Source organism: Plecotus auritus (assembly GCF_963455305.1).
Source record: "Plecotus auritus genome assembly, chromosome: 9".
In the NCBI taxonomy this organism is placed as follows: domain Eukaryota; kingdom Metazoa; phylum Chordata; class Mammalia; order Chiroptera; family Vespertilionidae; genus Plecotus; species Plecotus auritus.
Genome location: NC_137783.1, coordinates 9,417,680 through 9,444,493, shown reverse-complemented (window position 1 = coordinate 9,444,493; position 26,814 = coordinate 9,417,680). Strand labels below are relative to the sequence as shown.

The 26,814-nt window shown below is 37.0% G+C and overlaps 1 protein-coding gene across 4 annotated transcripts in view; it reads left to right on the top strand.

Moving 5' to 3' along the window:
• The window catches only part of ATRNL1 (attractin like 1), a 485,649-nt gene that overhangs the window by 115,633 nt on the left and 343,202 nt on the right, over positions 1-26,814 (top strand). For all 4 annotated transcript variants that reach the window (XM_080641695.1, XM_080641694.1, XM_080641692.1 and 1 more), the window contains exons 19-20: positions 14,577-14,714; positions 20,413-20,506. In XM_080641695.1, the coding sequence (XP_080497821.1) occupies positions 14,577-14,714; positions 20,413-20,506 (232 nt within the window). The remainder of the gene's footprint in view (positions 1-14,576; positions 14,715-20,412; positions 20,507-26,814) is intronic.

Genomic DNA, 26,814 nt, shown 5'->3' with positions numbered 1-26,814 from the left:
TTCAGAAAGGAATGGAGAGGGAGAGAGAAATAGAAACATCAATGATGAGAGAGACTCATTGATCGGCTGCCTCCTGCACATCCCCCACCGGGGATTGAGCCCACAACCCAGGCATCGAACTGGAATCGAACGCGGGACTCTTCAGTCCACAGGCCACCTCTATCCACTGAGCCACACCGTCTAGGGTGGTTTTCACTTTTTGGATAGTGTACTTTGAATCACAAAAGTTTTTGATTTTGATGATATCCTATTTATTTTTTTTTGTTTCTTGTGCTATTGGTGATACTCCTTTGAAACCATCCTATATGATAAAAGCGTAATATGCAAATAGACTGAACGCGGACCCACCAGTTGTTGGGGGGCGGGGCTGGCGAGCAGGCGGCACCAGGCCAGCCAAGGCGTGTGCCAGTGGGCAGAGGGAGGGAACGGGGATGGGGGTGGTGGTGTCCAGTGGTGGTGGAGGGGTGATGGGGGGGCCGGCACCATCCCCTGATCGGTCTGTCTGGTTGCCTCCAGCAGAGAAAGGCCGAGTGACAGCCGCAGGGTGATGGGGGCAGTGCTGTCCCCTGATTGGCCATCCGGGCGCCTCCCCAAGAGGGAGCGGGCCTAAGCCGTCAGTAGGACATCCTCTGAGAACTCCCGGACTGTGAGAGGGCTCAGGCCAGGCTGAGGGGACCCCCCCGCACCTCCCCCCGCTCCAGTGCACGAATTTTCATCCACCAGGCCTGTAGTGCATAATATAAGATTCCTAAGATTTATGCCTATGTTTTCTTTTAAGAGTTTAATAGCTTTAGCTCTTGCATTTAGGTCTCTGACCAGTTTTGAGTTACTTAAAAAAAAAAGACTCTACCATGTTTTTATTTTATTTTATTGAGGGGGTGGGGGGAAGGGAAAGGAGAGAGAGAGAGAGAGAAGAGAGAAGAGAGGAGAGAGAAACATTGGTTGGTTGCCTCTCCCACTCACCCAAACGGGTTTGAACCTGCAACCTGGGTGTGTGCCCTGACCGGGAATTGAGCCATCACCATCTTTTGGTGTATGGGTTGGCGCTCCAACTAATTGAGCCAAACTAGCTAGGGTCAAGTTACTTCTTCTATGTGTTGTGAGAAAGGAACTTAATTCTTTTGTCAGGGTATCTAGGTATCCCAGCACCATTTGTTGAAAAGACTATTCTTTCCCCATTGAATTTATTTTTTATATTTTAGTTTTCATCTTTAGAAATTGTATTTTAGTCATTTTATATTTTCCATTTCTCTCTTTCTCTACATTCTTGAGTATATGGATAACTCTCTTAATAATTGTTTTAAAAATCCTCTGCTCATTCCATCCCTGTGCTATTTCTTTGTTTCTATTGATGTGTGTGTGTGTGTGTGTGTGTGTGTGTGTGTGTGTGCGTGTGTGTGTTTATTACTGAATATGGGTCAAAATTTTCAGCTCCATTATTTTGTTTGGTATCCTGGACATTGTGATGTTTGCAGTTTATTATTAAATTTTGTTTTATTTCTTTTAGTGTGTTGAACTTTTTTCTGGCATGCAGTTACATTACATGGGATCCGTATGATCACTTCCAAAATTGTTTTTAAGGTTTGTTAGGACTTGTGCATAGCAGCCCTAAGTCCAATGTGAATTCGTTTCCATGAAGACAGTGTCTCTTTGTGGTCTCTGCACAGTGCTCTTTGCTTTATGAGGTCTCCCTACTCTGACTAGTGGGCATGCAAACTCTTTCTCGTCCTATAGGCGTTGTTTTCTGGTAGTTCTTCCTCCAGCTTCATGGAGTTTCACACTATGTTCAGTTATTCAGTCAGAGATTCAGTCCCCTCTGCAGATGGCTGTGTACAGCTCTCGCCTGTGGTATTTTGTTCCACGGATTCCAGCCACCATGGCCTCTCTGAACTTTGGTCTGTGTTTCCTCAACTAAATCAGGTCTCTGGCCTTTGCTTGGGTTTCCCTCCCCGAGCTGCACACTCTAATCTGCGTCCAGGTGGCAAGCAGGGCACGCATATTTTGTTTCCCTTTTCTCAGGCACGCCATTCCTGAGCTGCCTGTGATGTTCGCAAGTAGTTGCTTCATACGTTTTCTTGTTGTTTACCATTAAAGGTCAGTTTCTTGAGCAATTAATCCTTCATGGGCCGGAGGGAGAACTCTTCTATCAGTGTGTTGTTGTTATTTTTACAATTAACCTCTTGTAAACAGTCAATAGGTCTTGATTATTTTTGTTTTGTTTTTAAAAAATCTAATTTGACAGTCTCTGTCCTTTATCAGAGTGTTAGTCAATTAAGATTTAATATAATATTGGTATTATTGAATTTAATTCATACCATTAAGGTATTGATTAAAAATTTTTCTTTATTTTTCTCTCTGTTGTTTGTTCTTCCTTTTTTTTTAGATGAATTGAGTGTTTTTTAAGTCCATTTTTTATCACTTTCATTGGATTTTTAGCTATACCTCTTTTGTGTTTTTTTTAGTGACTGCTGTAGTGATTGTAATAGTCACCTTTATCTTATCACAGTCTACCTTGAATCAGTATTATACTACTTCATGTATAAGGTAAGAATATTACAACAGTGTAATTCCATTTGCTTTTTTCCTGTCCTTTGTGTAATTATTGCCATATATTTTACTTCTACGTATTAACCATACAACACATTATTATTTTTGCTTTAAACAGTTTTCTTATAAAGAAATGATAAAAATCTTTTTACTAACTTATATATTGATCATTTCCTGTGATTTTCATTTTCTTAATAGAGATCTAAATTTCCTTTTGCTATAATATTTCTTTAGCTTGATGAACTTTAACTTAAATACTGTGTTTTTCAATTATGGCATCAAATTATAATAGCTTTCATAGATATGGAAAATGTTTTTATTGTGTATATATGTCTTCATAGTTGAAGGATATTTTTTACTGGAAATAGCATCCCAGGTTGGCAGGTATATCCTTTTCAGTGCTTTCATGGTGTAATTTCCTTTCCTTCCAGCTTCCTCCATTTCTCTTAAGAATTTATCAGCTCTTTGTTTATCTTTTAACATCAATGTGTCTTTTTCCTCCCATTGACGTTTTTAAGGAATTTTCTTTTCTTTCTTAGTTTTTGGATGCCAGTAATTTTAATATAATGTACCTAAGTGTCAGCTTTATTTTTTATTGAGATTGTGAATTGTATGGCTTACTTGCTCTGTGGCTTCATGTTTTTCATTTTGTAAGTTTTCTGCCATTCACTCGTTAGATACTACATTTGTCCCATTGTGTCACTTGGTTCTCCATTTCTAGGAGATCACTGATGTTAGGCTTTTTCACTGTCCCTAGTCTTTTTTACTGACTTCCCTATATTTTATTTCCTGGAAGCTCCTTTGATCTATATTTCAACTCACTAATTCTTTCTTTAAATGTTGCCAGTTTCCTCTTAAATTTGTTTTAGTTCTTTATTACTATTAACATAGCACCCAAACGCACTGTGTTAAAGCAGTTTTATTCATGATTCTATACCATCTACTTTTGCTGATCTGCTAGGTAGTTCTTTCTCCTGGTTTTTCTTGCGTGGCTACAGTTATCTGGCAGTTTGACTGGTTTTGGATGGTCCCAGATGCTTCACGCACATGTCCAGTGTGAGGCTGACTGGCTGAACTAGGATCCTCAGCTGCAAACTCCTGTTCTGCGATGTGCTTGACCTTTCATCCTTCAACAGTATAGGCGCGCCTTCTCTGCATGGCATTCTTAGACTAGAATTCCAGGCAGAGAGCAGAATCTGTCTGCTTCCTGAGCCTAAGCCAGAATTTCTACCCCATCACTTACTTCTGTTGTTCTCAGAAAATCTTGATGCCAGACCAAGTTCAAAGGGTGGGGAAAATCACACTTTTTTTTTGATGAGAGCTAGGATAACATAACATTATGAATGTTGTACATAAAGAGATGGTAAAATTTTGTGCAAATTATTTTCAGCTCATCTAATTCTATTTTGTGCAAATTATTTTCAGCTCATATAATTAGTTCTATTTTGCTTGTTTGTTCATTGACATAACTCATCTATATATATAAAAGGCTAAGCGACCCTCCGACCATCCAACTGTTAGCTATGACGCGCAATGACCATCAGGGGGCAGACGCTCAACACAGGAGCTGCTGAGCTGCGGTGACTTGGCAACAGTGCTTTTTGGGTGACGCACCTGGGACCAGACAGGAGGGAGCCCGATTCCGGGGTGCATCTCCCGGAAACCGCCCTCTTCCAATCTGGGACCCCTTGGTGGATGTTGGAGAGCCGGTTTCAGCCCAATCTCCGCAGGCCAGGCCGAGGGACCCCACCTGCCAGAGAGACCCCGCTCACTCCGCAGTGCCCTTCAAGCCACAGTGCTGTCCCAGGTGTGGCCGCCCGGGGAGGGACCATGGGAGGTTGGCTCCAGGGCCTGTCTGGCCCATCTCGCCCAGTTACACCCCGCTGGCCACCTTCTAATTAATTTTCTTTCAATGTGCATGAATCCATGCACTGGAGCACTAGTATGTCATAAAATCCACCATTTTGAAGTATAGAATTCAGCAGTTTTTAATATAATCAGTAGGTGTGCAACTATCATCATCATATAGTTCCAGAACATTTTAATATCCCCCAAACAAAACCCATCCCCTTTAACAGCCACTACTTTCCCCCTAAGAACCACTGATTAGCTTTTTTTCTTTGTGTATTTGTCTGTTTTGGACATTTCATCTAAATGAAATCTTGTATTTTCTTTGGTGTCTGGCTTCCTTCACTTAACATCTATTTTTAAGATTCATCAATATTACAGCATATATCAGTCCTTTACTTATGTTTATGGTTGAATAATATTCAGTTACATTACACATGTCTGTATGTTCATCAGTTGATAGATCCTTGGCTTATTTCCACTTTTCTTGCTGTTGTGAATGATGCCACTATGAGCATTTTTAGTAAGTTTTATGTGGACATGTTTTATTTATTTTTTGGTATCTACCTAGGAGTGGAAATTTAGGTCATATGATAATTTACATTTAACACTTTGGGGAATTGCCAGGAGAGTTTCCAGACTACTGCACCATTTTACCTCACCAGCAGAAGTGTATGAGTGTTCTAGTTATTCTCTCCTCACCAACACTGGTTCATGTCCATCATTTTGATTATTATCCTCCTAGCAGGTGTGAAGTGGTAACTTACTGTGCTTTTGAATTTCCATTCCCTTATGATTAACGATGCTTTTTTCATGTAATTATTAGTGACTCATAGATCTTCTTTGGGAAATGTCTATTAGAACCCTATGTTGACTCAAACATTTTTTTTAAATTGAAGAATATTGTTATTTATATATTCTAGATATGATCTTAAATATTTTCTCCTGAATGAGTTGTCTCTTCAATTTCTTGATGGTGTCCTTTGAGGCACAAAGTTTTTATTTATTTACTAGAGGCCCTGTGCATGACATTTGTGCACTGGGTGGGCAGGGGAGAGGGAAGATGGGTCCCTCAGCCCGGCCTGCATCCTCTTGTAGTCCAGGACCTTGGGGTGTGGGCCTAAGCCGGCAGGCAGACATCCCCCGAGGGGTCCTTAACACTGCTGTGGAGGTGAGAGAGACTGCCATTGCACTCGCCAGTCGTGAGCCCAGCTTCTGGCTGAGTGGCACTCCCCCTGTAGGAACGTACTGACCACCAGGGGGAGGCTCCTGCGTTGAGCGTCTGCCCCCTGGTGGTCAATGTACGTCATAGTGACTGGTCGTTCTGCCATTCGGTCAATTTGCATATTAGCCTTTTATTATATAGGATTTTGATGTCCAATATATCTATATTTTTTTTCTGTAGGTTGCTTATGCTTTTGGTGTCATATCTAAGAAACTGCTGCCTAATACAAAGTAATGAAGATTTACATCTATATTTTCTTGTAAATTTTTAAAAGTAATTTTAACTCTTAATTTAGGTCTTTGGCCCATATTTAGTTTATTGTTATAAATGGTGTGATATATGGGTTCAAATTCATTCTTTTGCACGTGGATATCAAGTTACTCTAGTACCATTTACTGAAAAGACTATTAATGTTCCCCATTTAATGGTCTTGGCACCCTTGTTCAAAATCACTTGACCATACATACATGGGGTTATTTCTGGACCTAATTCTGTTTCAGTCATCTGTATGTCTGTGCATATGCCAGTATCATACTGGTTTGATTACTGTATCTTTGGAGTATGTTTCAAAATGGAGACATGTCAATCTTTTAGTTTTGTTCTTCTTTTTCAAGATTGTTTTGACTAGTTTGGGTCCTTTTTAATTTAATATGAATTTTAGGCTCTGCTTGTCTCTTCCTATAAAAAAAGGCTGTTGGAATTTGATAAATATTGCTTTAAATTTATAGATCAATTGGAATGAATTGGTATCTTAATACTCTTAAATTTCCTAATCTATGAATACAGAATACCTTTACATTAATATATTTCAACAATATTTTGTAGTTTTCAACATACAAGTCTCACATGTCTTCAGCTAAATATTTCTAAGTATTTCATTCTTCCCGATGCTTTTATAAATGAAATTGTTTTCTTAATTTCTTAATTTGGATTGTATGCCAGGGATTGTCTCCTGGGTCCTGCTTTCTCTGATGGGCCGTCTCCTTTGCCTTTGCAACTGTATTAATTATAAGCTATGGCAACGACCGTTCTTTTTTTCTGGAAATGTAGCTTGCAGTTAGGTCTAAAACATACCAGCTCTCTGTGTGGTATATTCACGACATAAACATTAGACATCCTTGTAGCTCACTTCCCAGCAGCTGTATGGAGGCATACAAGTAATTATGCTTCTTGATTGGAGCATGGCCCAGATCTGCCTTTAGAACGTCTCCCTTTTGGGAGGGGACAGTGATTGCATTATACTAGGGGTCCTCTTTCAATTTCCAGAGGGATCACAGGTTCCTACTTTCTAGTTTTATTTGTGTAGTTGTTACTGTACCCAGATTTTTTGCTGGCAAGTTTCCTTATTATTTCAGTGGGAATCTGTGAGGATGAGATGCAGTGGCTACACTTAACCCTCTTATTCAGTAGTTAAAGCATTTGTTTTTCTGATGAAAAAAACGTGGCCAGGAGTTTCATAAAATACCTAAAGCAACCCATCTCTTATTTTGATTTTTCTCAGGTAATGCTTTACACATAGTGAGCACTCAATAAGTTTTGTTTTTACATGAGTGAATTGGCCTTATTGGTTTCACATAAAACTTTCTAGGAAACAATACTTTAAACTTCGAAGCACAATGTTAAAAAAATTAAAGTTAACATTATTGTTACTGATTATAAAAGTAATATGAATGTATTTTTAAAAAATGGATGGTGCAGAAATATTTACTAAACTAAGATAACCATCATTAACTTTTCCATAGGCATATTTATACCTTTAAAAACAAAACTGTGATCATTTTAAACATAATGTTTTGTATCTTTATTTTACTTAATTGGTCATGAACATTTTTTTTTGTTATTAAACTTGTTTTATAATGTGATATATGATAATAAAAGTTGAACACTACAACTTTTCTTACTTTCATTAAAGGATCATGAAGATTATTTAACATTTTTCATGATGACTCCATGTCATTTCAATGCTATGTAACAATTGAGTTATGCCTCTGAAAAATTTTGTAAGATATAGGTATTTGGTTTTTACTCTTTATGTGGTTGTATTTCTTCACTCTGTGTTAACTGATGTTGATGACCTTATGTTAGACACTGGGGATTTTCCTCTTATTTCCAAATTTTCCACATAGAAGAAGTATGGTGTTTAATGTCTGGTCTTCTGATTCATACATCTGATTATGAATTTCTTTCTGCCATTGATTAGCTGTGTGATTGGGTTAGTTGCTTAACCACCATAGTACCTTCTACATAGAATTGTTGTGAGGATTAAAGGTATAATTCATGTATATCACCTAGTATGCTATATGACAGTGAGATGGTATTTATAATATTTTAAAACTGATGCAATATGTAAACAGACTAATCAGAATACATGCCTTTGTCAAATAGTTGGAATCGCCTGTACATTGGCTTTCCTGCCTAAAGTGAGAGAGAGCTCAGTTAAATGCTGTCTCCGTTGTAATCATGATGAAAATGATTATGAAGGTGACAATGCGGAGGATGTTTAGACAGTTAACAAACTAAGCCAGTATTACCCTCCAAATAGTCACTAAAGGTTTCTATTACAATATTAATATCAAAACATAATAAATCTCATTTTTTTCACTTTTTTATATTATTTTTTTATTATTTAAAGTATTACATATAGTGGTACATATATCTCCTTTTTTTTCCCCCATTGACCTGCCCCCAGCCTCCCCTATCCCCTGTCGCATGCCCTCATCCCCCTCCCCCCAGTGTCTTGTGTCCATTGGTTGTGCTTATATGCATGCATACAAGTCCTTTGGTTGATCTCTTTCCCCGCCTCCCCAACACTCTCCAGCCTTCCTGCTGTAATTTGACAGTCTGTTCGGTGCTTTACTTCCTCTGTATCTATATTTTTGTTCATCAGATTATAATGTTCATTATTTTCCATAAATGAGTGAGATCATGTGGTATTTTTCTTTCATTGCCTGGCTTATTTCACTTAACATAATGCTCTCCAGGTCCATCCACGCTGCTGCAAATAATAAGAGTTCCTTCTTTTTTTTATAGCAGCGTAGTATTCCATTGTGTAGATGTACCATAGCTTTCTAATCCACACATCTGTTGATGGGCATTAAGGCTGTTTCCAAATCTTAGCTATGGTGAATTGTGCTGCTATGAACATAGGGGTGCATATATCCTTTCTGATTGGTGTTTCTAGTTTCTTGGGATATATTCCTAGAAGTGGGATTACTGGATCAAATGGGAGCTCCATTTTTAGTTTTTTGAGGAAACTCCATACCGTTCTCCACAGTGGCTGCACCAGTCTGCATTCCCAGCAGCAGTGCACGAGGGTTCCTTTTTCTCCGCATCCTCGCTAGCACTTGTCTTTGTTGATTTGTTGATGATTACCGTTCTGACAGGTGTGAGATGGTACTGCATTGTCGTTTTGATTTGTATCTCTTGGATAATTAGTGACTTTGAGCATGTTTTCATATGTCTCTTGGCCTTCCTTCTGTCTTCTTTCGAAAAGATTCTATTTAGATCCATTGCCCATTTTGTTATTGGATCATTTATCTTCCTTTTATTAAGTTGTATAAGTTCCTGTAGATGTTGGAGATTAAACCTTTATCAGTGATAACATTTGCAAATATGTTCTCTCATACAGTGGGCTTTCTTGTTGTTTTGTTGATGGTTTCTTTTGCTGTGCAAAAGCTTTTTATTTTGATGTAGTCCCATTTCTTTATTTTCTCTTTAGTTTCAATTGCCCTAGGAGCGGTATCGGTGAAGAAATCGCTTCGTCATATATCTGTGATTTCTCTGCCTGTGGATTCCTCTAGTATTTTTATGGTTTCCCATTTTATGTTTAAATCCTTTATCCATTTTGAGTTTATTTTTGTGTATGGTGTAAGTTGGTGATCTAGTTTCATTTTTTTGCGTGTATCTGTCCAATTTTCCCAACACCATTTATTGAAGAGACTGTCTTGACTCCATTGTATGTTCATGCCTCCTTTGTCAAATATTAAATGCTCATAGTGGTTTGGGTTGATACCTGGGTTCTCTGTTCTATTCCATTGGTCTATATGTCTGTTCTTGTGCTAGTACCAGGCTGTTTTGAGAACAGTGGCCCTGTAATACAGCTTGAAATCTGGTATTGAGATCCCACCTACTTTGTTCTTCTTTCTCAGGATTGCTGTGGCCATTCGGGGTCTTTTTTTATTCCAGATGAATTTTTGGAGAGTTCTTTCTAGGTCTGTGAAATATGCCTTTGGTATTTTCATGGGGAGTGCATTGAATCTATAGATTGCTTTGGGTAGTATGGGCATTTTAATGATGTTGATTCTACCAATCCATGAACATGGTATGTTCTTCCATCTGTTTACGTCTTCCTCTATCTCTTTTTTCAGTGTCATGTAGTTTTCCACGTATAGGTCTTTTACCTCCTTAGTTAAGTTTATTCCTAGGTATCTTAATTTTTTTGGTGTGATGGTAAATGGGATTGCTTTTTTAGTCTCTCTTTCTGCAAGTTCACTATTGGTGTATAGAAATGCCATAGATTTCTTGGCGTTAATTTTGTATCCTGTTACATTGCCGAATTCATTTATTAAGTCTATTAATTTTTTGATGGAGTCTTTCGGGTTTTTTATGTACAATATCATGTCATCTGCAAATAAGGACAGCTTTACTTCCTTTCCAATTTGGATGCCTTTTATTTCTTCTTCTTGTCTAATTGCAATGGCTAATACTTCCAGTACTATGTCAAACAGGAGTGGTGAGAGTGGGTGTTTCTGTCTTGTTCCTGTTCTTAGGGGAAATGGTTTTAGTTTTTGCCGATTGAGTATGATGTTGGCTGTGTGTTTATCATATATGGCTTTTATTATGTTGAGGTATGATCCTTCTATTCCCACCTTGCTGAGAGTTTTTATCAAGAAAGGGTGTTGGATTTTGTCAAATGCTTTTTCTGCATCAATTGATATGACTATGTGATTTTTATGTCTCAATTTGTTTAAGTGATGTATCACGTTTATTGATTTGCGGATATTGTACCATCCTTGCATCCCTGGGATAAATCCCACTTGGTCATGGTGTATGATCTTTCATATGTACTGCTGGATCCGATTTGCTAGAATTTTGTTGAGTATTTTGGCATCTATATTCATAAGGGATATTGTCCTGTAATTCTCTTTCATTGTTGTGTTGTCTTTATCTGGTTTTGGTATTAGGGTGATGCTGGCTTCATAGAATGAGCTTGGAAGTGTTCCTTCCTCTTGAATTGTTTGGAATAGTCTGAGGAGGATAGGTTTTAGTTCTTCCTTGAATGTTTGCTAAAACTCCCCTGTGAAGCCGTCTGGCCCCCGGGCTTTTGTTTGCTGGAAGCTTTTTGATGACTGCTTCAATTTCTTCCATAGTTATTGGCCTATTGAGATATTTAGATTCTTCCTGATTGAGTTTTGGGAGGTTGTATTTTTCTAGGAATGTGTCCATTTCCTCCAGGTTGTCCAGTTGGTTGGATAGAGTTGTTCATAGTATTTTTTAACAATCCTTTGTATTTCGGCGGGGTCTGTTTTTATTTCTCCTCTTTCATTTCTAATTTTGTTTATTTGGGTCCTCTCTCTTTGCTTCTTGGTGAGCCTGGCTAGCGGTTCATCAATCTTGTTTATCCTTTCAAAGAACCAGCTCTTGGTTTTGTTGATCTTTTGTATTTTTTTGGGGGGGGGGGTCTCTATGTCGTTTATCTCCGCTCTGATCTTTATTATTTCCTTCCTTCTGCTTACACTGGGCTTTTCTTGTTGCTCTCTTTCTAACTCTTTGAGTTGTAGGGTTAGGTCATTTATTTCCATTTTTTCTTTTTTTTTTTGCAGGAGGCTTGTAGAGTTATGAACTTCCCTCTCAAGACTGCTTTTGCTATGTCCCATAGATTTTGGATTGTTGTGTTTTCATTGTCGTTTCTTGCCATGATGCTTTTTATTTCTTCTTTGATCTGTCTGGTAACCCAGTCATTATTTAATAGCATGCTGTTTAGTCTCCATGTGTTTGATTTTTTTGGATTGTTTTTATTGTAGTTGATTTCTAGTTTTATGCCACTGTGATCTGAGAAGATGCTTGATATGATTTCTATCTTCTTGCATTTGAAGAGACTTTGCCTTGACCCAATATATTGTCTATCTTTGAAAATGACCCATGTGCACTTGAGAAGAATGTATATTCTGTGGCTTTGGGGTGAAATGTTCGTAAGATGTCAATTAATTCCATCTGGTCTAGTGAGTCATTTAGGATTGTTGTTTCTTAGCTGATTTTATTTTTTTAGAAGATTTGTCCAATGGTGATAGTGGGGTATTAAAGTCTCCTACTATGATTGTATTGCTGTCAATCTCTCCCTTGATACCTTCCTGGAGTTTTTTTTATGTATTTACGTGCTCCTTTATTGGGTGCATATATGTTTACCAAAATTATTTCTTCTTGTTGGATTGCTCCCTTTAGTATTATGAAGTGGCCTTCCTTATCTCTTTTTATGTCCATCACTTTGAGATCTAATTTGTCAGATATAAGTATTGCTACCCCCACTTTTTTTTTTCATTTCCATTCCCCTGAAAAACCTATTTCTATCCCTTTACCCTCAGTCTGTGTGCGTCTTTTTTTCTGAGGTGGGTTTATTTTAGACTGTAGATATATGGGTCATGTTTTCTTTTCTTTTTAAAAAATATATTTTATTGATTTTTTACAGAGAGGAAGGGAGAGGGATAGAGAGTCAGAAACATCGATGAGAGAGACACATCCATCAGCTGCCTCCTGCACACCTCCCACTGGGAATGTGCCCGCAACCAAGGTACATTCCCTTGAACGGAATCGAACCTGGAATCCCTCAGTCTGCAGCCTGACGCTCCATCCACTGAGCCAAAACAGCCAGGGCTGGGTCATGTTTTCTTATCCAATCCATTACCCTATGTCTTTTGAGTGGGGCATTTAATCCATTTACATTTAATGTTATTATTGATAGGTACTTGTTTGTCACCATTTTTATTGTTTACCCCTGTGTTCCTATTTCTGTTTTTGTTTGTTTGTTTTTTTTTGTTTTTTTGTTTTTTTTTTTACAGCAGACCCTTTAGCATTTCTTGCATTACTGGTTTGGTGGTAATAAACTCCCTTTGTCCTTTTTTGTCTGTGAAGCTCCTGATTTCACCTTCAATTTTGATTGATAGCCTTGCTGGGTACAGTATTCTTGGATTCAGACTCTTCCTTTGCATGACTTTGTATATTTCATTCCATTCCCTTCTGGCCTGATGTGTTTCTGTTGAGAAATCAGTCGCTAGTCTGATGGGGGATCCTTTGTAGGCAACTTTCTGTCTCTCTCTGGCTGCTTTTAAGATTCTTACTTTGTCGTTGATGTTTTCCAATTTAATTATAATGTGCCTTGGCGTCCATCTTTTGGGGTTCATTTTGCTTGGGACTCTGTGAGCTTCTTGGATTTGTGTGGGTTTTTTCTTCCCTATATCAGGGAAGTTTTCTGTCATTATTCTTCAAACAAGTTTTCTATTCCTTCCTCAGTTTCCTCTCCTTCTGGTACCCGTATTATGCGGATGTTGTTTTGTTTCGTGTTGTCCAACGTTCCCTTAGGCTCTTTTTTTTTTAAATTTTTTTTTCTAGAAGTTGCTCTACTTGGGTATTTTTTCCTACCTTGTCTTCTAGCTCACTGATGCGGTCCTCTGCTTCTTCTAGTCTACGCTTGATGTTTTCTATTGAGTTCTTTACAGCAGCGATGCCATTTTTCATTTCTTCTTGGTTCTTCTTCATTTCCTCTTGGTTCTTACACATATTGTCGAATTTGTCTTACATTCTTTTCATTCACCTTTTGACCATTTCTCTGAATTTTTTCTCTGACAGGTTGCTTACCTCTATTTCGTTTTTTTCCTTTTCTGGTGATGCCTGCTTTTCTTTCATATGCGGGCTGTTTCTTTGTCTTCCCATGTTGTCTCTTCTCCACCTGTCTGGTTATGTAGTTTTTTCTCTCCTTTCCATGGTGGAGTGTAGAGCTCCTCTGAATCCGTGTGCTTGCGCCTCTTGGGTGCTGGTGTTCTCGGGTTCGCAGCTGTTCGGTAGGTGGTGTAGTTGTAGATTCCCCGGGCTTTTCAGGCTCCCGACAACATGCACTTTTCCTTCAAGATGGCACAGTCTCCACATCCAAGCCGGTTGCTCCGGGAGGGAACCCAGCAGCAGTGGGGGCTGCCCAGTCAGGGGAGCCCCGTCCGATAGTCCCTCACAGTCTCCTGGGGTATAGCTGTCCCTCAACTCACCAACAAACACTCCCCGTGTGACTACACACTCTGCCTTTGTTTTCTCACTCACACACTATCTTGCAGTCTGCCTTCCTGTCGGCAGCCATCTTCCTTCTCATAAATCTCATATTATGAAATATAAAAAACTCATGCTTTAAATTTGATTCTGTTAGTTCACATAGATTTTCAATTAGGCCTTGAATCTTTTCTTGCCCAAATAAGCTAAAAATGTATGCAAATTAATTTAAAAGTACTATTTTTGCTAATCTTCCACATATATGTACTTGAAGTAAGAACCTATTACCACACAGTTTTCTATATTAATCGATTCTTTGTTATTATGTGTAAATATAATTAATGTGAATTTTAACACTTTTAATCAAAGCTGTATTATTCAGACTTTTATGTAACTTAATAGACAATATTCACACGAATCTTTTGGGAATATGTTTGAAAGTATTCCCTGCTTAGCTATAACTTTTATGTTTCGATTTATCTCTAACTTGTACATTTTACAGAGTATAAGGCAACATTTCTAAATAGAATTTATTGTATAATTGTTCTGCATTGATATTATGAGCCACATATGTTATACATTAAAACAACTTGGGAAATGTCTGTTGGACTTTGCTAACATTCAGATTTTTAAAATAAATTCTTTGTCTTGATATAATACTTGGTATTGTTAAATAGATATATACATATATTTCTCTTTTCTTTAGCTTGCCAGTGTAATGGACATAGCACTTGCATCAATAATAATGTGTGCGAGCAGTGTAAAAATCTGACCACAGGAAAGCAGTGTCAAGACTGCATGCCAGGTTATTATGGAGATCCTACCAATGGAGGACAGTGTACAGGTAATTAGTTTTTATTTACTTCAGTGTGCGTGCGTGTGTGTGTGTGTTTACTAGAGAAAAGAAAATTGAGAAACTTGCCTGTTGTGGAAAATATATTTAAAAAAAAGGAAATTTTTCCATCATGTCAATATTTTGGAAAGTAATATATAAAAATTCTGTGATATACTTTAAAAATTTTACTTTTGTTATTTCAAAATGAATTCATGTTCATTATACGAAATTTATCAAATACAGATAAGTTAAAAATGACCTATAACATCCCTATTCAAAAGTAATCACTGCTGACAGTTTGTTTTTTAATAGTAACTTACCACTTTGACTTTAGCAATAAAATAATTAAGGGTTTGTGTATGCCTTACATCAGATAAGATTGGTGGGGTGTTTTTGGACATGGTGATAGTATGACATAATGTGTAGAGAACGTGTTTGGAATCCTTCCTGGGATGAAATCCCAACTCTACCACTGTTTAAATATATGATGGCTCATTAACGTAACCCCTCAGTGCCTCCTTGTCCTCATATGTGAAGGAAGGTGATAATACTTCATTGGGTTGTTGTAAAGATCAAATGAGATCATTGGTAGTTTAGGCACTTGTTAATAGGCATTGAAGCACATTAGGAGAACATTTAAGGACTAGCTGTTATCGTCACATTTTAACTCACTCAGTCCTACTTTTCTCTGTTTTCCTCTCTATCCTGCTGCTTCTTTCCTCCTACATTTAAAAGAAGTTTTGGTCTTTCCTTAAAAATTTTCCTGTTATGTTGTGACTTTTTGGTAATCCTTTTTATCTCTAGATTGATCTTTGTCCCTTAGATTATTTATCTACTTGTTCTAAATGGAGATTGCCTATATAATTCCCACAGAAAGGTCTTAGTTGCTGACTATGAAATAATGAAGAATCTTTAAGGAGAGATTTGGCCTCATCTTGGTCTAGATACAATTTTTAACACTACCTTCATATTGAAACTACCTGGATATTTTTTAACAAATACGGATGTCTGGGCCATTCCCTGAAAGAATGAAGTCAGTATCTGGGTTGGGGTTGTAGGGTGATTCTTGGGCACTGGTTCTTTTTAAAGGCTTCTCCAGTGGCTCTAATTGCACTCAGGGTTAAGAAACATGGGGCATGATGGGCTCATCCTTCCAGTCAATAAAACTGCTCAGACTATAGCATGTTAAGAACATCTGTCCATAGCAGACTGTTACAGACATGTTTAATGCCTTAATAAACACTCTAGGCACGTGGTCGGCAAACTGCGGCTCGCGAGCCACATGTGGCTCTTTGGCCCCTTGAGTGTGGCTCTTCCACAAAATACCATGGCCTGGGCAAGTCTATTTTGAAGAAGTGGCGTTAGAATAATTTGGCTCTCAAAAGAAATTTCAATCGTTGTACTGTTGATATTTGGCTCTGTTGACTAATGAGTTTGCCGACCACTGCTCTAGGCTGTGACACAGGTATTCTCTGAGGCTAGAGGGTAGTAAAAAGGAAGACTAACTTTTCTTCCTCTCTACTAGGATGGGGCATTTTTTTCTTATTAAACTCCTCTCTCATATTGCAGATTGTTCATAGAAGCAGAAAATTTATAAGCAAATGAATTTGAGCATTTTCTAATATAAAAGTAAGAGGTTTAATTCTCTCAAACTGGGAGCATTGACCTGAATAATCTAGAGATGTAGATAAATGAAAATCACTTGACGTGGAAATCTTGGTTTTATTAGTTATTTTGACAGAACAAAATAAAAGTTTGCATTTTCTCTGCACACATTATCATCCTGTGTGTCAGAGAAAAGCCAGCCTGAGGTTTTATATATCCCAGAGAGAGGCCATTAAATGAACAATTACATAATTACACACAGATATTTAGAATATGGCATAACCATGAAGTTATCCTTTCCGCAAAGATTCTGCTCAGAATACCATTTTTATAAAAATTAATCATATTAAGAAACCAATAAAACCTTTTTAAATCATGCAGAACTGCTTGATTAAAAAGAAACTCCATTGCCTAGCTGCTCTGATATTTTTTAAAAATAAAATTCTTTATTGTTTAAAGTATTAAATATATCTCCTTTTTCCCCCCATTGACCTCTCCCCCGTCACTCCCACCCCCAGCACATGCCTTCATCCCCCTACTGTCTGTGTCCATTGGTTTTGCTTATATGCATGCATACATGTCCTTTGATTAATCTCTTATCCTCCCCTGCCTTCTCTCTGAGGTTTTGAGCATCTGATCGATGCTTCTCTCTCTCTGGATCTGTTTTTGTTTATCAATTTATGTTGATCATTATATTCCACAAATGAGTGAGATCATATGATAAGTATCTTTCTTCGACTGGGTTATTTCGCTTAGCATAATGCTCTCCATGTCCATCCATGCTGTTGCGAATGGTAAGAGTTTTTTCTTATAGCTGCATAGTATTCCATTGAGTAGATGTACAACAGTTTTTAATCCACTCATCTGCTGTTGGCACTTAGGCTGTTTCCAGATCTTAGCTATTGTAAATTGTGCTGCTGTGAACATAGGGGTGCATCTATCCTTTCTGATTGGTGTTTCTGATTTCTTCGGACATATTCCTAGAAGTGGGATTACTGGGTCAAATGGGAGTTCCATTTTTAGTTTTTTGAGGAAACGCCATACGGTTCTCCACAGTGGCTGCATCAGTCTACATTCCCACCAACAGTGCATGAGGATCCTTTTTTCTCCACATCCTGGCCAGCACTTGTCGTTTGTTGATTTGTTGATGATAGCCATTCTACAGGTGTGAGATGGCACCTCATTGTCATTTTGATTTGCATCTCTTGCTCTGATATTTTTAGCTAGGTTATCCTCCCTCCGTACTTGTTTTTGAAATCCTTTCTTTTCCTTGGTGAAGTACTCCTCTCAGATGCTCAGTCGTCCTAGGTTTTCTGTGCTTCATCTTTTCAAGTTCTTTCATCCTTTGGGTTCTCACAGAAGGAATGACGAGGACCAGAAGAACTGAGCCTGTGTGAACTTTGACACTGACACTGGGTCAGGTATTTCAGGATGATCTTTGCTTATGGCCAATTGAAGATACAGATTGTGACTTTTCCTACTAGATTCCTTGTAAAAGAACTGCTAGAGACACAGTACTTGAACCTTTGGGGGCTGGGAAACTTTGCCATGGCTGAGGTTAGCACCTTGCTGACACCCACTTCCTTCCTCAAATCCCCCTCCCTGTTTGTGATTGGCACAGACTTCTACTTTCCATCCCAACTTAAAGTCAACTTTGACTTCAACTTTTAACAGTGTTGAATAACCCTTATATAATTTTCCCCCTGTTTGTTGTTTAGTTTTGGTTTTAAGTTGATATTGCAATTTTATATTATAGGGGAACAGAAATATCGTGTGACCATGTAATGGCCCTCTTGTGTATGTTTCGGCTATAAAATTGTCATATAAAATTCACCAAGCAAAAGGCCACTGCATGACGATTTCATAGGTGCTTATTCAGCATAAAAAGATAACCCCACATGCTGACAACAACAGAACAATTTCAACACTGTCATGAAGCATAAATTTTAAACAATTGAATTTAAAATACATTTGTGCCATTTTAGCCTGAATTACAGTACCACAAGGGAGTTCTCTCAAAATGAACTCACATTAAGAGGTCTTTCAATACAATTTTTTTGTCTCAGAAATTATTAAAGCTCCTATATGATGATAATTCCTTTAAAAAACTCTGTATTAACTATTTCCAGTACTACCTTAAAGGATAAATAAAAGGCTTATCCAAGTTTTAAAATATTAATGTACATGATGTTTTTAGTGAAGTTCTGAATACAGAGCAGTATTTGTTTTTCTTTATTGATTAAGGTATTACATATGTGTCCTTATTGCCCCATTGCCCCCCCCCCCAGGCCCTCACCCCCCTGTTGTCTGTGTCCATTGGTTAGGCCCATATGCATGCATGTAAGTCCTTTGGTTGACCTCTTCCCCTTACCCCCACCCTCCCCTACCTTCCCTGAGGTTTGACAGTCTGATCCATGCCTCTCTGCCTCTGGATCTGTTTTTGTTCATCAGTTTATGTTGTTCATTATATTCCATAAATGAGTGAGATCATGTGATATTTATCTTTCTATGACTGACTTATTTCACTTAGCATAATGCTCTCCAGTTACAGGGCAGTATTAATATGAAATTCTGCAAGTTAACATGAAGAGATATCATGGAACCGTCATTCACTGCTTATGAAGTTGCATGCATGTATCAGTGAATCTCCATGTCCATGTCCTGCTATTGCTTGATAATCATTTTTTTTCTTTCAATTTCTATGCCTCGTCATTCATTTCTGTTATTCTCACACTTGTGCTTCCATAGTTAATTCTACAATTCTAAAGGAAAATTATTTATTTAAATATTCATTATGAAGAAAAACTCACTTTTATGTAGAAATTTCTTCTAGAAAAAGAAAACCGGTTCTTAAAAATTTACCTAATATGAATTTATTTTTCTGTGTGTAGGGGTATGTGTATTTATATTAATTGTCGATTTTTTAAAGCAAATAATCTGAAACAATTAGCAAGAAACTTATTAGTGTTCTAGAATACTTTACACTTTAATCAAAGCCGGTGAATTTTATATTTGTATGTGAAACAGGATCAGGCCACATTATTTCATTTTTGTCAATAAGATGGCTCAGCTGCCCAGGAACACAGTGTTTCTCATTAAAGGATTTTAAAAGGGCCGGTGACGTGGCCACTAAAGATAGAATATGTCTCTGGCCGGGAGGATGACGTGGAGCCTAGAAGTGCTCATGGTGGAGAGATCAGATATGTGATAGCATTGCTGTCAGTAAGAGAACGTGGGTGACAGTATTTGAATGCTGCTCTCATGATGAAAAGGAGGGACATGTAGTAACTAGAACCTTCCAATTCTTTGGATATTGGGCACACTAATTGTGAGGTCTGTGTCCTAAATGACTGGAACTCTGCTCTTTAACAAGAAATTCAAAGTAAGGAAATGAAATAAGTTCATATGAACCAAATCCACTGTGTTGAACTCTTACACTATGTTATGTTTCAATTAGTTATGGAAAGCTAAAATGGGGAATGATCTCAGAAGTGTAAAAGGATGATATTGGGGGCAAGTAAATAGACATGCTTTTTTATATAACATATAACTCTATTTTTATTGTTGCAGAAAGAATAGTGGAAATAATGCATTTATTAAGTGCGTGATATGTGTTGGGTATTTTAGAATACATTCCCTCATTTAATGCTCACATAAATCCTTGGGGCTAGTGTCCGTAGTTCCTTTGGCAGATGCAGAAACTCAGCCTAGAGAGGTTAAAGATACACTTCCCAGTGCACTTACCTAGGGATTACAGAGGCACATTGTGAAGCTAGTCTGCTTGACTCCAAAACTCTTGTGCTATTTGAGACCCATTTCACCGAATAGATATCCCAAGTAGAAGTGGAAAGAAGCCCAAAGAAGAATGAGAAAAATACTCAGATACATATATACCCCAAGGACTTAAAAGAGTTTCACAAAAATTTTAAATAAGTGAATTTACTTCCCTTTACTTAAAAAAAATAGCTTCTATAGTAACCCCTTGTTTTTGGATGGCAAGGAAACATCCATGGCATGAAAGTAAGGTGATGAAACCTTCCCGGAAATGTGAAGCAGTTTGTGATGGAGAATATTCAGTATCATTTTGGTTTTGACTTTGCAGCTTGTACATGCAGCGGCCATGCAAATATCTGCCACATGCACACAGGAAAATGTTTCTGCACAACCAAAGGGATAAAAGGTGATCAGTGCCAATTGTAAGTAAAGATGATTTTTTGGAACTTCTGTGGGTTGAATTTGTGCTGAAGAACTGTTGTAGGTTTTTCCCTTTTTAAGGTTAGTGTTGTGCCAGTTAAGTAACCAGTATTATTGTAAGCTATGTTTCCTTGGGTTCCATCAATTCTTATAAAAAGCTAAGCCTTTGAAAATGACAGTTTTGTGGAGGCTTTAAAACAGAGTCCATAGACTATGTTTGTATTTTTATCTCTCTAAAAAGAAGAAACATTCTTATTATTTTTCTGGAAAACTCATGTTATATGTAAAATCTGCATTGCCATCTTTATAATTTTCATTTGTATCTCATTAAATAACTCCAATCCAATGTTTTCATACCTTTCTTTTGAATCTTCCATTATTAATCCTGATATTTGTAATCCTTTAAGCCTTTCAAGTGTTTCTTATACTCATCTTTTCCCCTCTATGTCAGTAGACAGGAACTTTGGTTGTTACTATGCTCCCAGTAGTTTTATGAATGGTTATTTTATAATTTAATTGTTTTCTCAAGATTTATTCCCCTCCCCCAGATAACTTTAAGAAGCAATTGTTTCATGTTTTTTCCTTTTTATTCTTAATATACATCATATATTAAAATTGTTTTTATAGCTTTTAAGTATATATATATGCAAATACTTATGTTTATATTATAGATAAATGCACTATATTTGACACAAACCATAACTGCCAACTATAATACAGTTATAAAACATTAATAAAAGATTTTCCAAAACTATGAATGTATAAAAAATTATACCAAAAGAAGTCTATTAACCAATGAAAATGATTATTTTGTTTTTATTGAGAAGAAATATATTTTTAGCTGTAGAATTATCCCAAACATTTCAAGTTAGATGATTATGTCTTTGACTAGTTACTGTGGTACCATAGGTTTTCAAGTTCAAAGAAGATGAGCAGAACCAATTTTATTTCTTCTCCATAGTCTCTAAACTCAAAAATGAGGACAGAGCATAAGATTATAGGGAGGTTCTTATTAAGGAAGGCGATTTTGGTCTCATTACCAGTGGGATGAAATCAGAGTCCTGTGCTCTATGAAAGAAGGGTGCCTCAGGTACTTCACAGCTGCCCGCTAAGGGGCGTGTGGCCTCTGCACAGGGCTTCATGTTCCCAAGGCCGTCATGCTTGCTTTAATGCTCTGCTGATGCCGTATTAAAATTCTTTTTGTTTTAAATATATTTTTATTAATTTCAGAGAGGCAAAGAGGGGGGGGGAGAGAGAGAGAGAGAGAGAGAGAGAGAGAGACAGAGAGAGAGAGAGAGACAGAGAGACAGAGAGAGAGAGAGAGAGAGAGAGAGAGAGAGAGAGAGAGAGAGAGAGAGAGAGAGAGAAACATCCATGATGAGAGAATCATGGATCGGCTGCCTCCTGCACACGCCTATTGGGGATCGAGCCTGCAACCAGGGCATGTTCCCTGACTGGGAATCCAACCTGTGACCTGCTGGTTCAGAGGTTGACACTCAACCACTGAGCCATGCTGGCCAGGTCATATCGAAATGCTTAATATATTTTTAATAAGAGTCCTGCATTTTCATTTTACACTAGTCTTTGCTTTCCTCTCAGCCCCCTCCGCCATGAATTATGTAACAAGTCCTGATCATAAGCAACAAGTGTTCTATTTTTGTGCTGAGATCCCATCCTGAAGATGAGCACTGACATTTTCAATTTGCACTGCACTTCTGCATCAATGATGTAGCCATCCACAATAATTATTATCTCTGATGTGATGTAGCACTTTAATAACATATTATCTTTTCTCCAGATGAGAGAGCAGCATTTTAATTCATTGGACTTACGGGTTTATAAGTTTAGATATACGGAGTTACAGGGTTTGGCATATGTGTGAAATACTAAAAAGTAAATTATTTAGTTCTGAATGATGGGATTTTATTTACCCTAGTTCTTAGGTACCGTATGAGTTTTTATAAGCAGAGGGAAAATTGGACTACTAATTTTTAAAGAGTATTTTGTAGATATAATTACATTCATTAATTTTTTGTTTTATTTATTTAGCTTTTGAGTGTGGGACAATGAAAGATAGGGCCATTATTCCTAAGGCAGTTATTTCCTATAGCGTGCTTACAAAATGCTCTTGTTAAAAAGCAAAGCTAGTTATTCATCTCAGCAAACAATGATTAAATGAGTGCTTGGCACTATTAATGAAGATTAATAACACAGTGTTTTAGCTTAAAGTATTTTCAAGCTAGCAGTGGAGACACAAGCCAAAATATACTAATTTCGTACATTAGTGATTTGAGATGCTTATCAACCCTTCCCTCTTCTCAAGGTAATTTCTGTTCAGCTTTAAGTATGTAGTCGGACATCACATATTCTTGTATATTTTTCCAAACTGAAATTAGTTCTCCTCCTATTTGTTAATCTGTCCCTTGCATCATCTTTGTATTTGCCTGTATCCTTTATTGCAGTGAAATTCTTTGGGGACCATTGCATGAATAGCATAATCCCAGTGTTCAATAAGTTTATTTAATGAAATGGAATGAAAAAAGATTTGAAGGGTATTGAAAAGGGAGGGAATAGTTCATCTTCTGGGAAGGGAAGTTTGAGTAGAGGACACATGAGCTGGAACTTGAAGGAGGAGTTCAGTTGTTTTGGGTAGAGAATATAGTAAACAGTGAAGCAAAATTGAGAATGAACATGGTTATAGAATTTCCAGTTTTGCTCAAGGATGTAGAGAGCTGGAAAGAGCTTTACTTCTGCCCTTACAATGAAAGAAATAAAAGCTTGGCAAACGACAAATTTATGAATTTTCTTGAGAGCATTGGATGAATTGAGATGACAAGGTAACCAAATGGCTTAAAATCTAAAGAGAAACAAAATTTCAGAGAGAGATGGGACATGAGGACTAGCTTTTCTGGAATGAAATAACTGGACTCTTAAGAGTTCAGCTGAGCCCTGGCTGGTTTGGCTCAGTGGATAGAGCGTTGGCCTGCGGACTGAAGGGTCTCAGGTTCGATTCTGGTCAAGGGCATGTACCTTGGTTGCGGGCACATCCCCGGTGTGGGGTGTGCAGGAGGCGGCTGATCGATGTTTCTCATTGATGTTTCTAACTCTCTGTCCGTCTCCCTTCCTCTCTGTAAAAAAATCAATAAAATATATTAAAAAAAAAAAGAGTTCAGCTGAGGTGGCTAATAAATTAGTGCTCAAGTGTGCTCTCAACAGAGGACGAAGCTCCTGACGGCTACAGAAATGGTGGCGTTCACACCATTTTTAGAGGTTTTAATTTTCCCCGTGACACCAGCTGCTCCTGGAAAAATTGAAGAACTTTTTAAGAATGTGTTTCTTATGGTATAGGAGTGTGTTTTGTGGGTGGGGCGATATTGGAATACAGATATTCATTTAAAAGGCACCAATTATTCATCTTGCCAGGATAATGGAAGTTCTCATTCTGGCCCTGGCCTGAAACACAGTGGGAACTCAAAAATGGTAACTAAAAACAAATTCAATGAAAATATGAACTCTAGTATAAATATACAATGAGTGAAGTAGTATTTTCTATGAATATTGTTTACTTTTGAGGAGCTATTTTTTTCCTCCTTACTTGACCTTTTGTCAGAAATAGCTGAGATTTTTACCTATTTTGATCTATTTTTGTTACATATAGCCTTGTTTTTGGTTGTGCAAGAAGGCAGAGGATGATACCAATGCCTTTTTCATTTTAGGAAGACCAAACGTGTGCCCTCTATAAAAGCAATAATTTTGGTTATTGCAATTTCATTTTATTGTTTTTATAGTGTTCAGTTTTTTAAACCAAAGTCTTAAGTTTATTATAGTTTCTAATTGTCTTTTATAGTTCCAGTTTTTTAGTCACGTTTTTAATCTTGTTCATTATCTTCTTCCATATAAAAAAGTTATTTCAGAGCCCGTGTCTTTCCCCAGATAATATCTAAATTCCCATGGCTTGATTTACATGAGCCTTTGTTTCTGCTGGCTCCTGTTCTTGTTTTATTATCAGTTCACAGCCCTGGTTATTTTTTTATTTTTGTACTGGATTGCTATATTTGCAAAATTTATTTACAGTTAGTTTGAGACCTTGAATGGAATATTTTTCCAAAGGGAATTGGATCCTGCTGTGTGCCTGAGGGCAGTGGTAATATAAGGATGGTTCAAGTTAGAGCTCAGTCTCTTGAAGGACTTTCTGTGTCCTTACTCGTAAGATTAGTCTTTGTTGCTTAGCTCACCAACCTTTGGTGGGCCTAGATGCTAGTCCTTTTTCCTGCCAAATACTGTTTCCATCCATAATCAGGGACACAGGGATCTGCCAATAACCTGGGATCCCATCCTCTGCATCCTGGCTTGGTAATTTTTTTGCTTTTTTGCTCTCCAGTGCTTTTACATATTAAAAAATAAAAATCTCTTTTTAGTTTTCTTAAACTTACTGTTATTGGATTCTGAAATCTATACAGCCTTATAATTTTAGAACCTGTACCTCCTAAACTATTTGAGGATTTGTCTTACCTTCATGTCTGAATTTTTATTGGTTTTTATGATAAGTTGCCTTGGATATATGGTATCGCTATTGATACTGGTGTACTCTTAATACATTTTTGTTTATATTATATGATCTTAATTTTATGGGTTTCTTTAGAAGAAAAACAAAGCAAAAGCAATTGTTTTATCTTGTGTATAAATTTCATAATTTCTGATAAAACACAAATGTGTTTATCAGATTCTCAGCTGCTTTAGATAATCTGTCATGATATTTCAAAATTGTGCAATTAGATGTATTCCCTCCTTTTTTAGTTTCTGAATAGAAAAATTATATCTCATGATAAGATATATGTTCATATATATATATATATAAATATTTAAATCAGTAGGAACAAAATGAAATGCCTTATTTTAACACTTAGAAACATGAGTTATATAATTTAAAGTGGCATTTATAATGTAATGCCATCTTTCATAGAAATGATCATGGTTATTTTAGGTGACAATATTTACCCTTTCTAACTCCCTACTAAATATTTCAGCTTAAATTTGTTTCCTAAACTAAGCTTTTTGCTTATTTTGCTTAGTGAGAATAGAGAATGATTATCTCTTTGCTTAGACAGAGAAATACTTTGAAGTTGTCTTTTTAATTAAGCCACTCAGAAGACTTCTGAAGGCTTTTAATGTTTGTATCTAATCGTTATACAGAAGGATTCTGAATTTTAAAAACATTACTTAGCTTACATATCAGAAATAGTAATGTAACTTATAGTGAAAATTAATTTATTTATATCTACATTTTCCCCTTCACATTTTTTAATATGATCTGAACTTGAATTTGATGAAGTAATTTAATTCCTCAAATTATTATTATGTGAATTAGATTAGTAATGTTCATATCTCAAAGACATTGATATATTTTATAATAAAAATTTTACACACAATAAAAATATAATGAACAGACCCTAAGGTAACTACCACTGATCTCTGTCTGCCTTCTGCTACTCATGCTGTCGTATCCTTTACTTGAGTATGGGCAGGACTTGTGACTTGCTTCTAAAACAGAAAATTGGCAAAGGTGATGGCAAGTCTATGGTTAGGTTACCTTATATGATAAGGTGATGGTATGTCACTTTCATGAATATACTTTAAGTCTGTGTCTTGCTAAGGAGACTTGCTCTAAAAACTTTCCCTTTTCTGTCTTAAAGAAGTGGAGCTTAAGGCATCCTCCAGCCAATAATAAGAAACAAAGGCTCTCAGTTCTATAGCTGCAAGGAAAAAATTCTGCCAACAACCTGAGGGAGCTTAGAAGTAGGTACATCCCCGGTTAAGCCTCTGATGAGAACCCAGCCCCAGCTGACACCTTGATGGCTGCTGCACCGAGAACCCCGCTCCAGCCAAAAGGCTGCATTGTATCCCAGTGAGTCTCTGAACACAACTATGCCAGACTTCTGACCCAGGAAAACTGTGAGATAATAGATGTGCTGATTAAAGTCAATAAATCTGTTACTTAGAATTAGATAATTAGTACAAATATGTCCACTTGCTGTAATTTTATTCACTGAGTTGTCTATATGTGTACAAAATATTTATATAACACATTACGTGTTTTCAAACTATGAAGGGAATCTCCAGGCTTCGAAAGAGAAAATATATTTTTCTCGAACGGGCCAAATAATTTCAACAATGCAAAATAAGACTTTTCTGAAAAATAGACTAGAAAGAAATTTTACTTTTGTGTTACCAAACAGTGGTTTATTACAGGATAAAACACACTTTAAAACATTTTTTATTCTGATAATTTTACATTTACATATGCAAAATT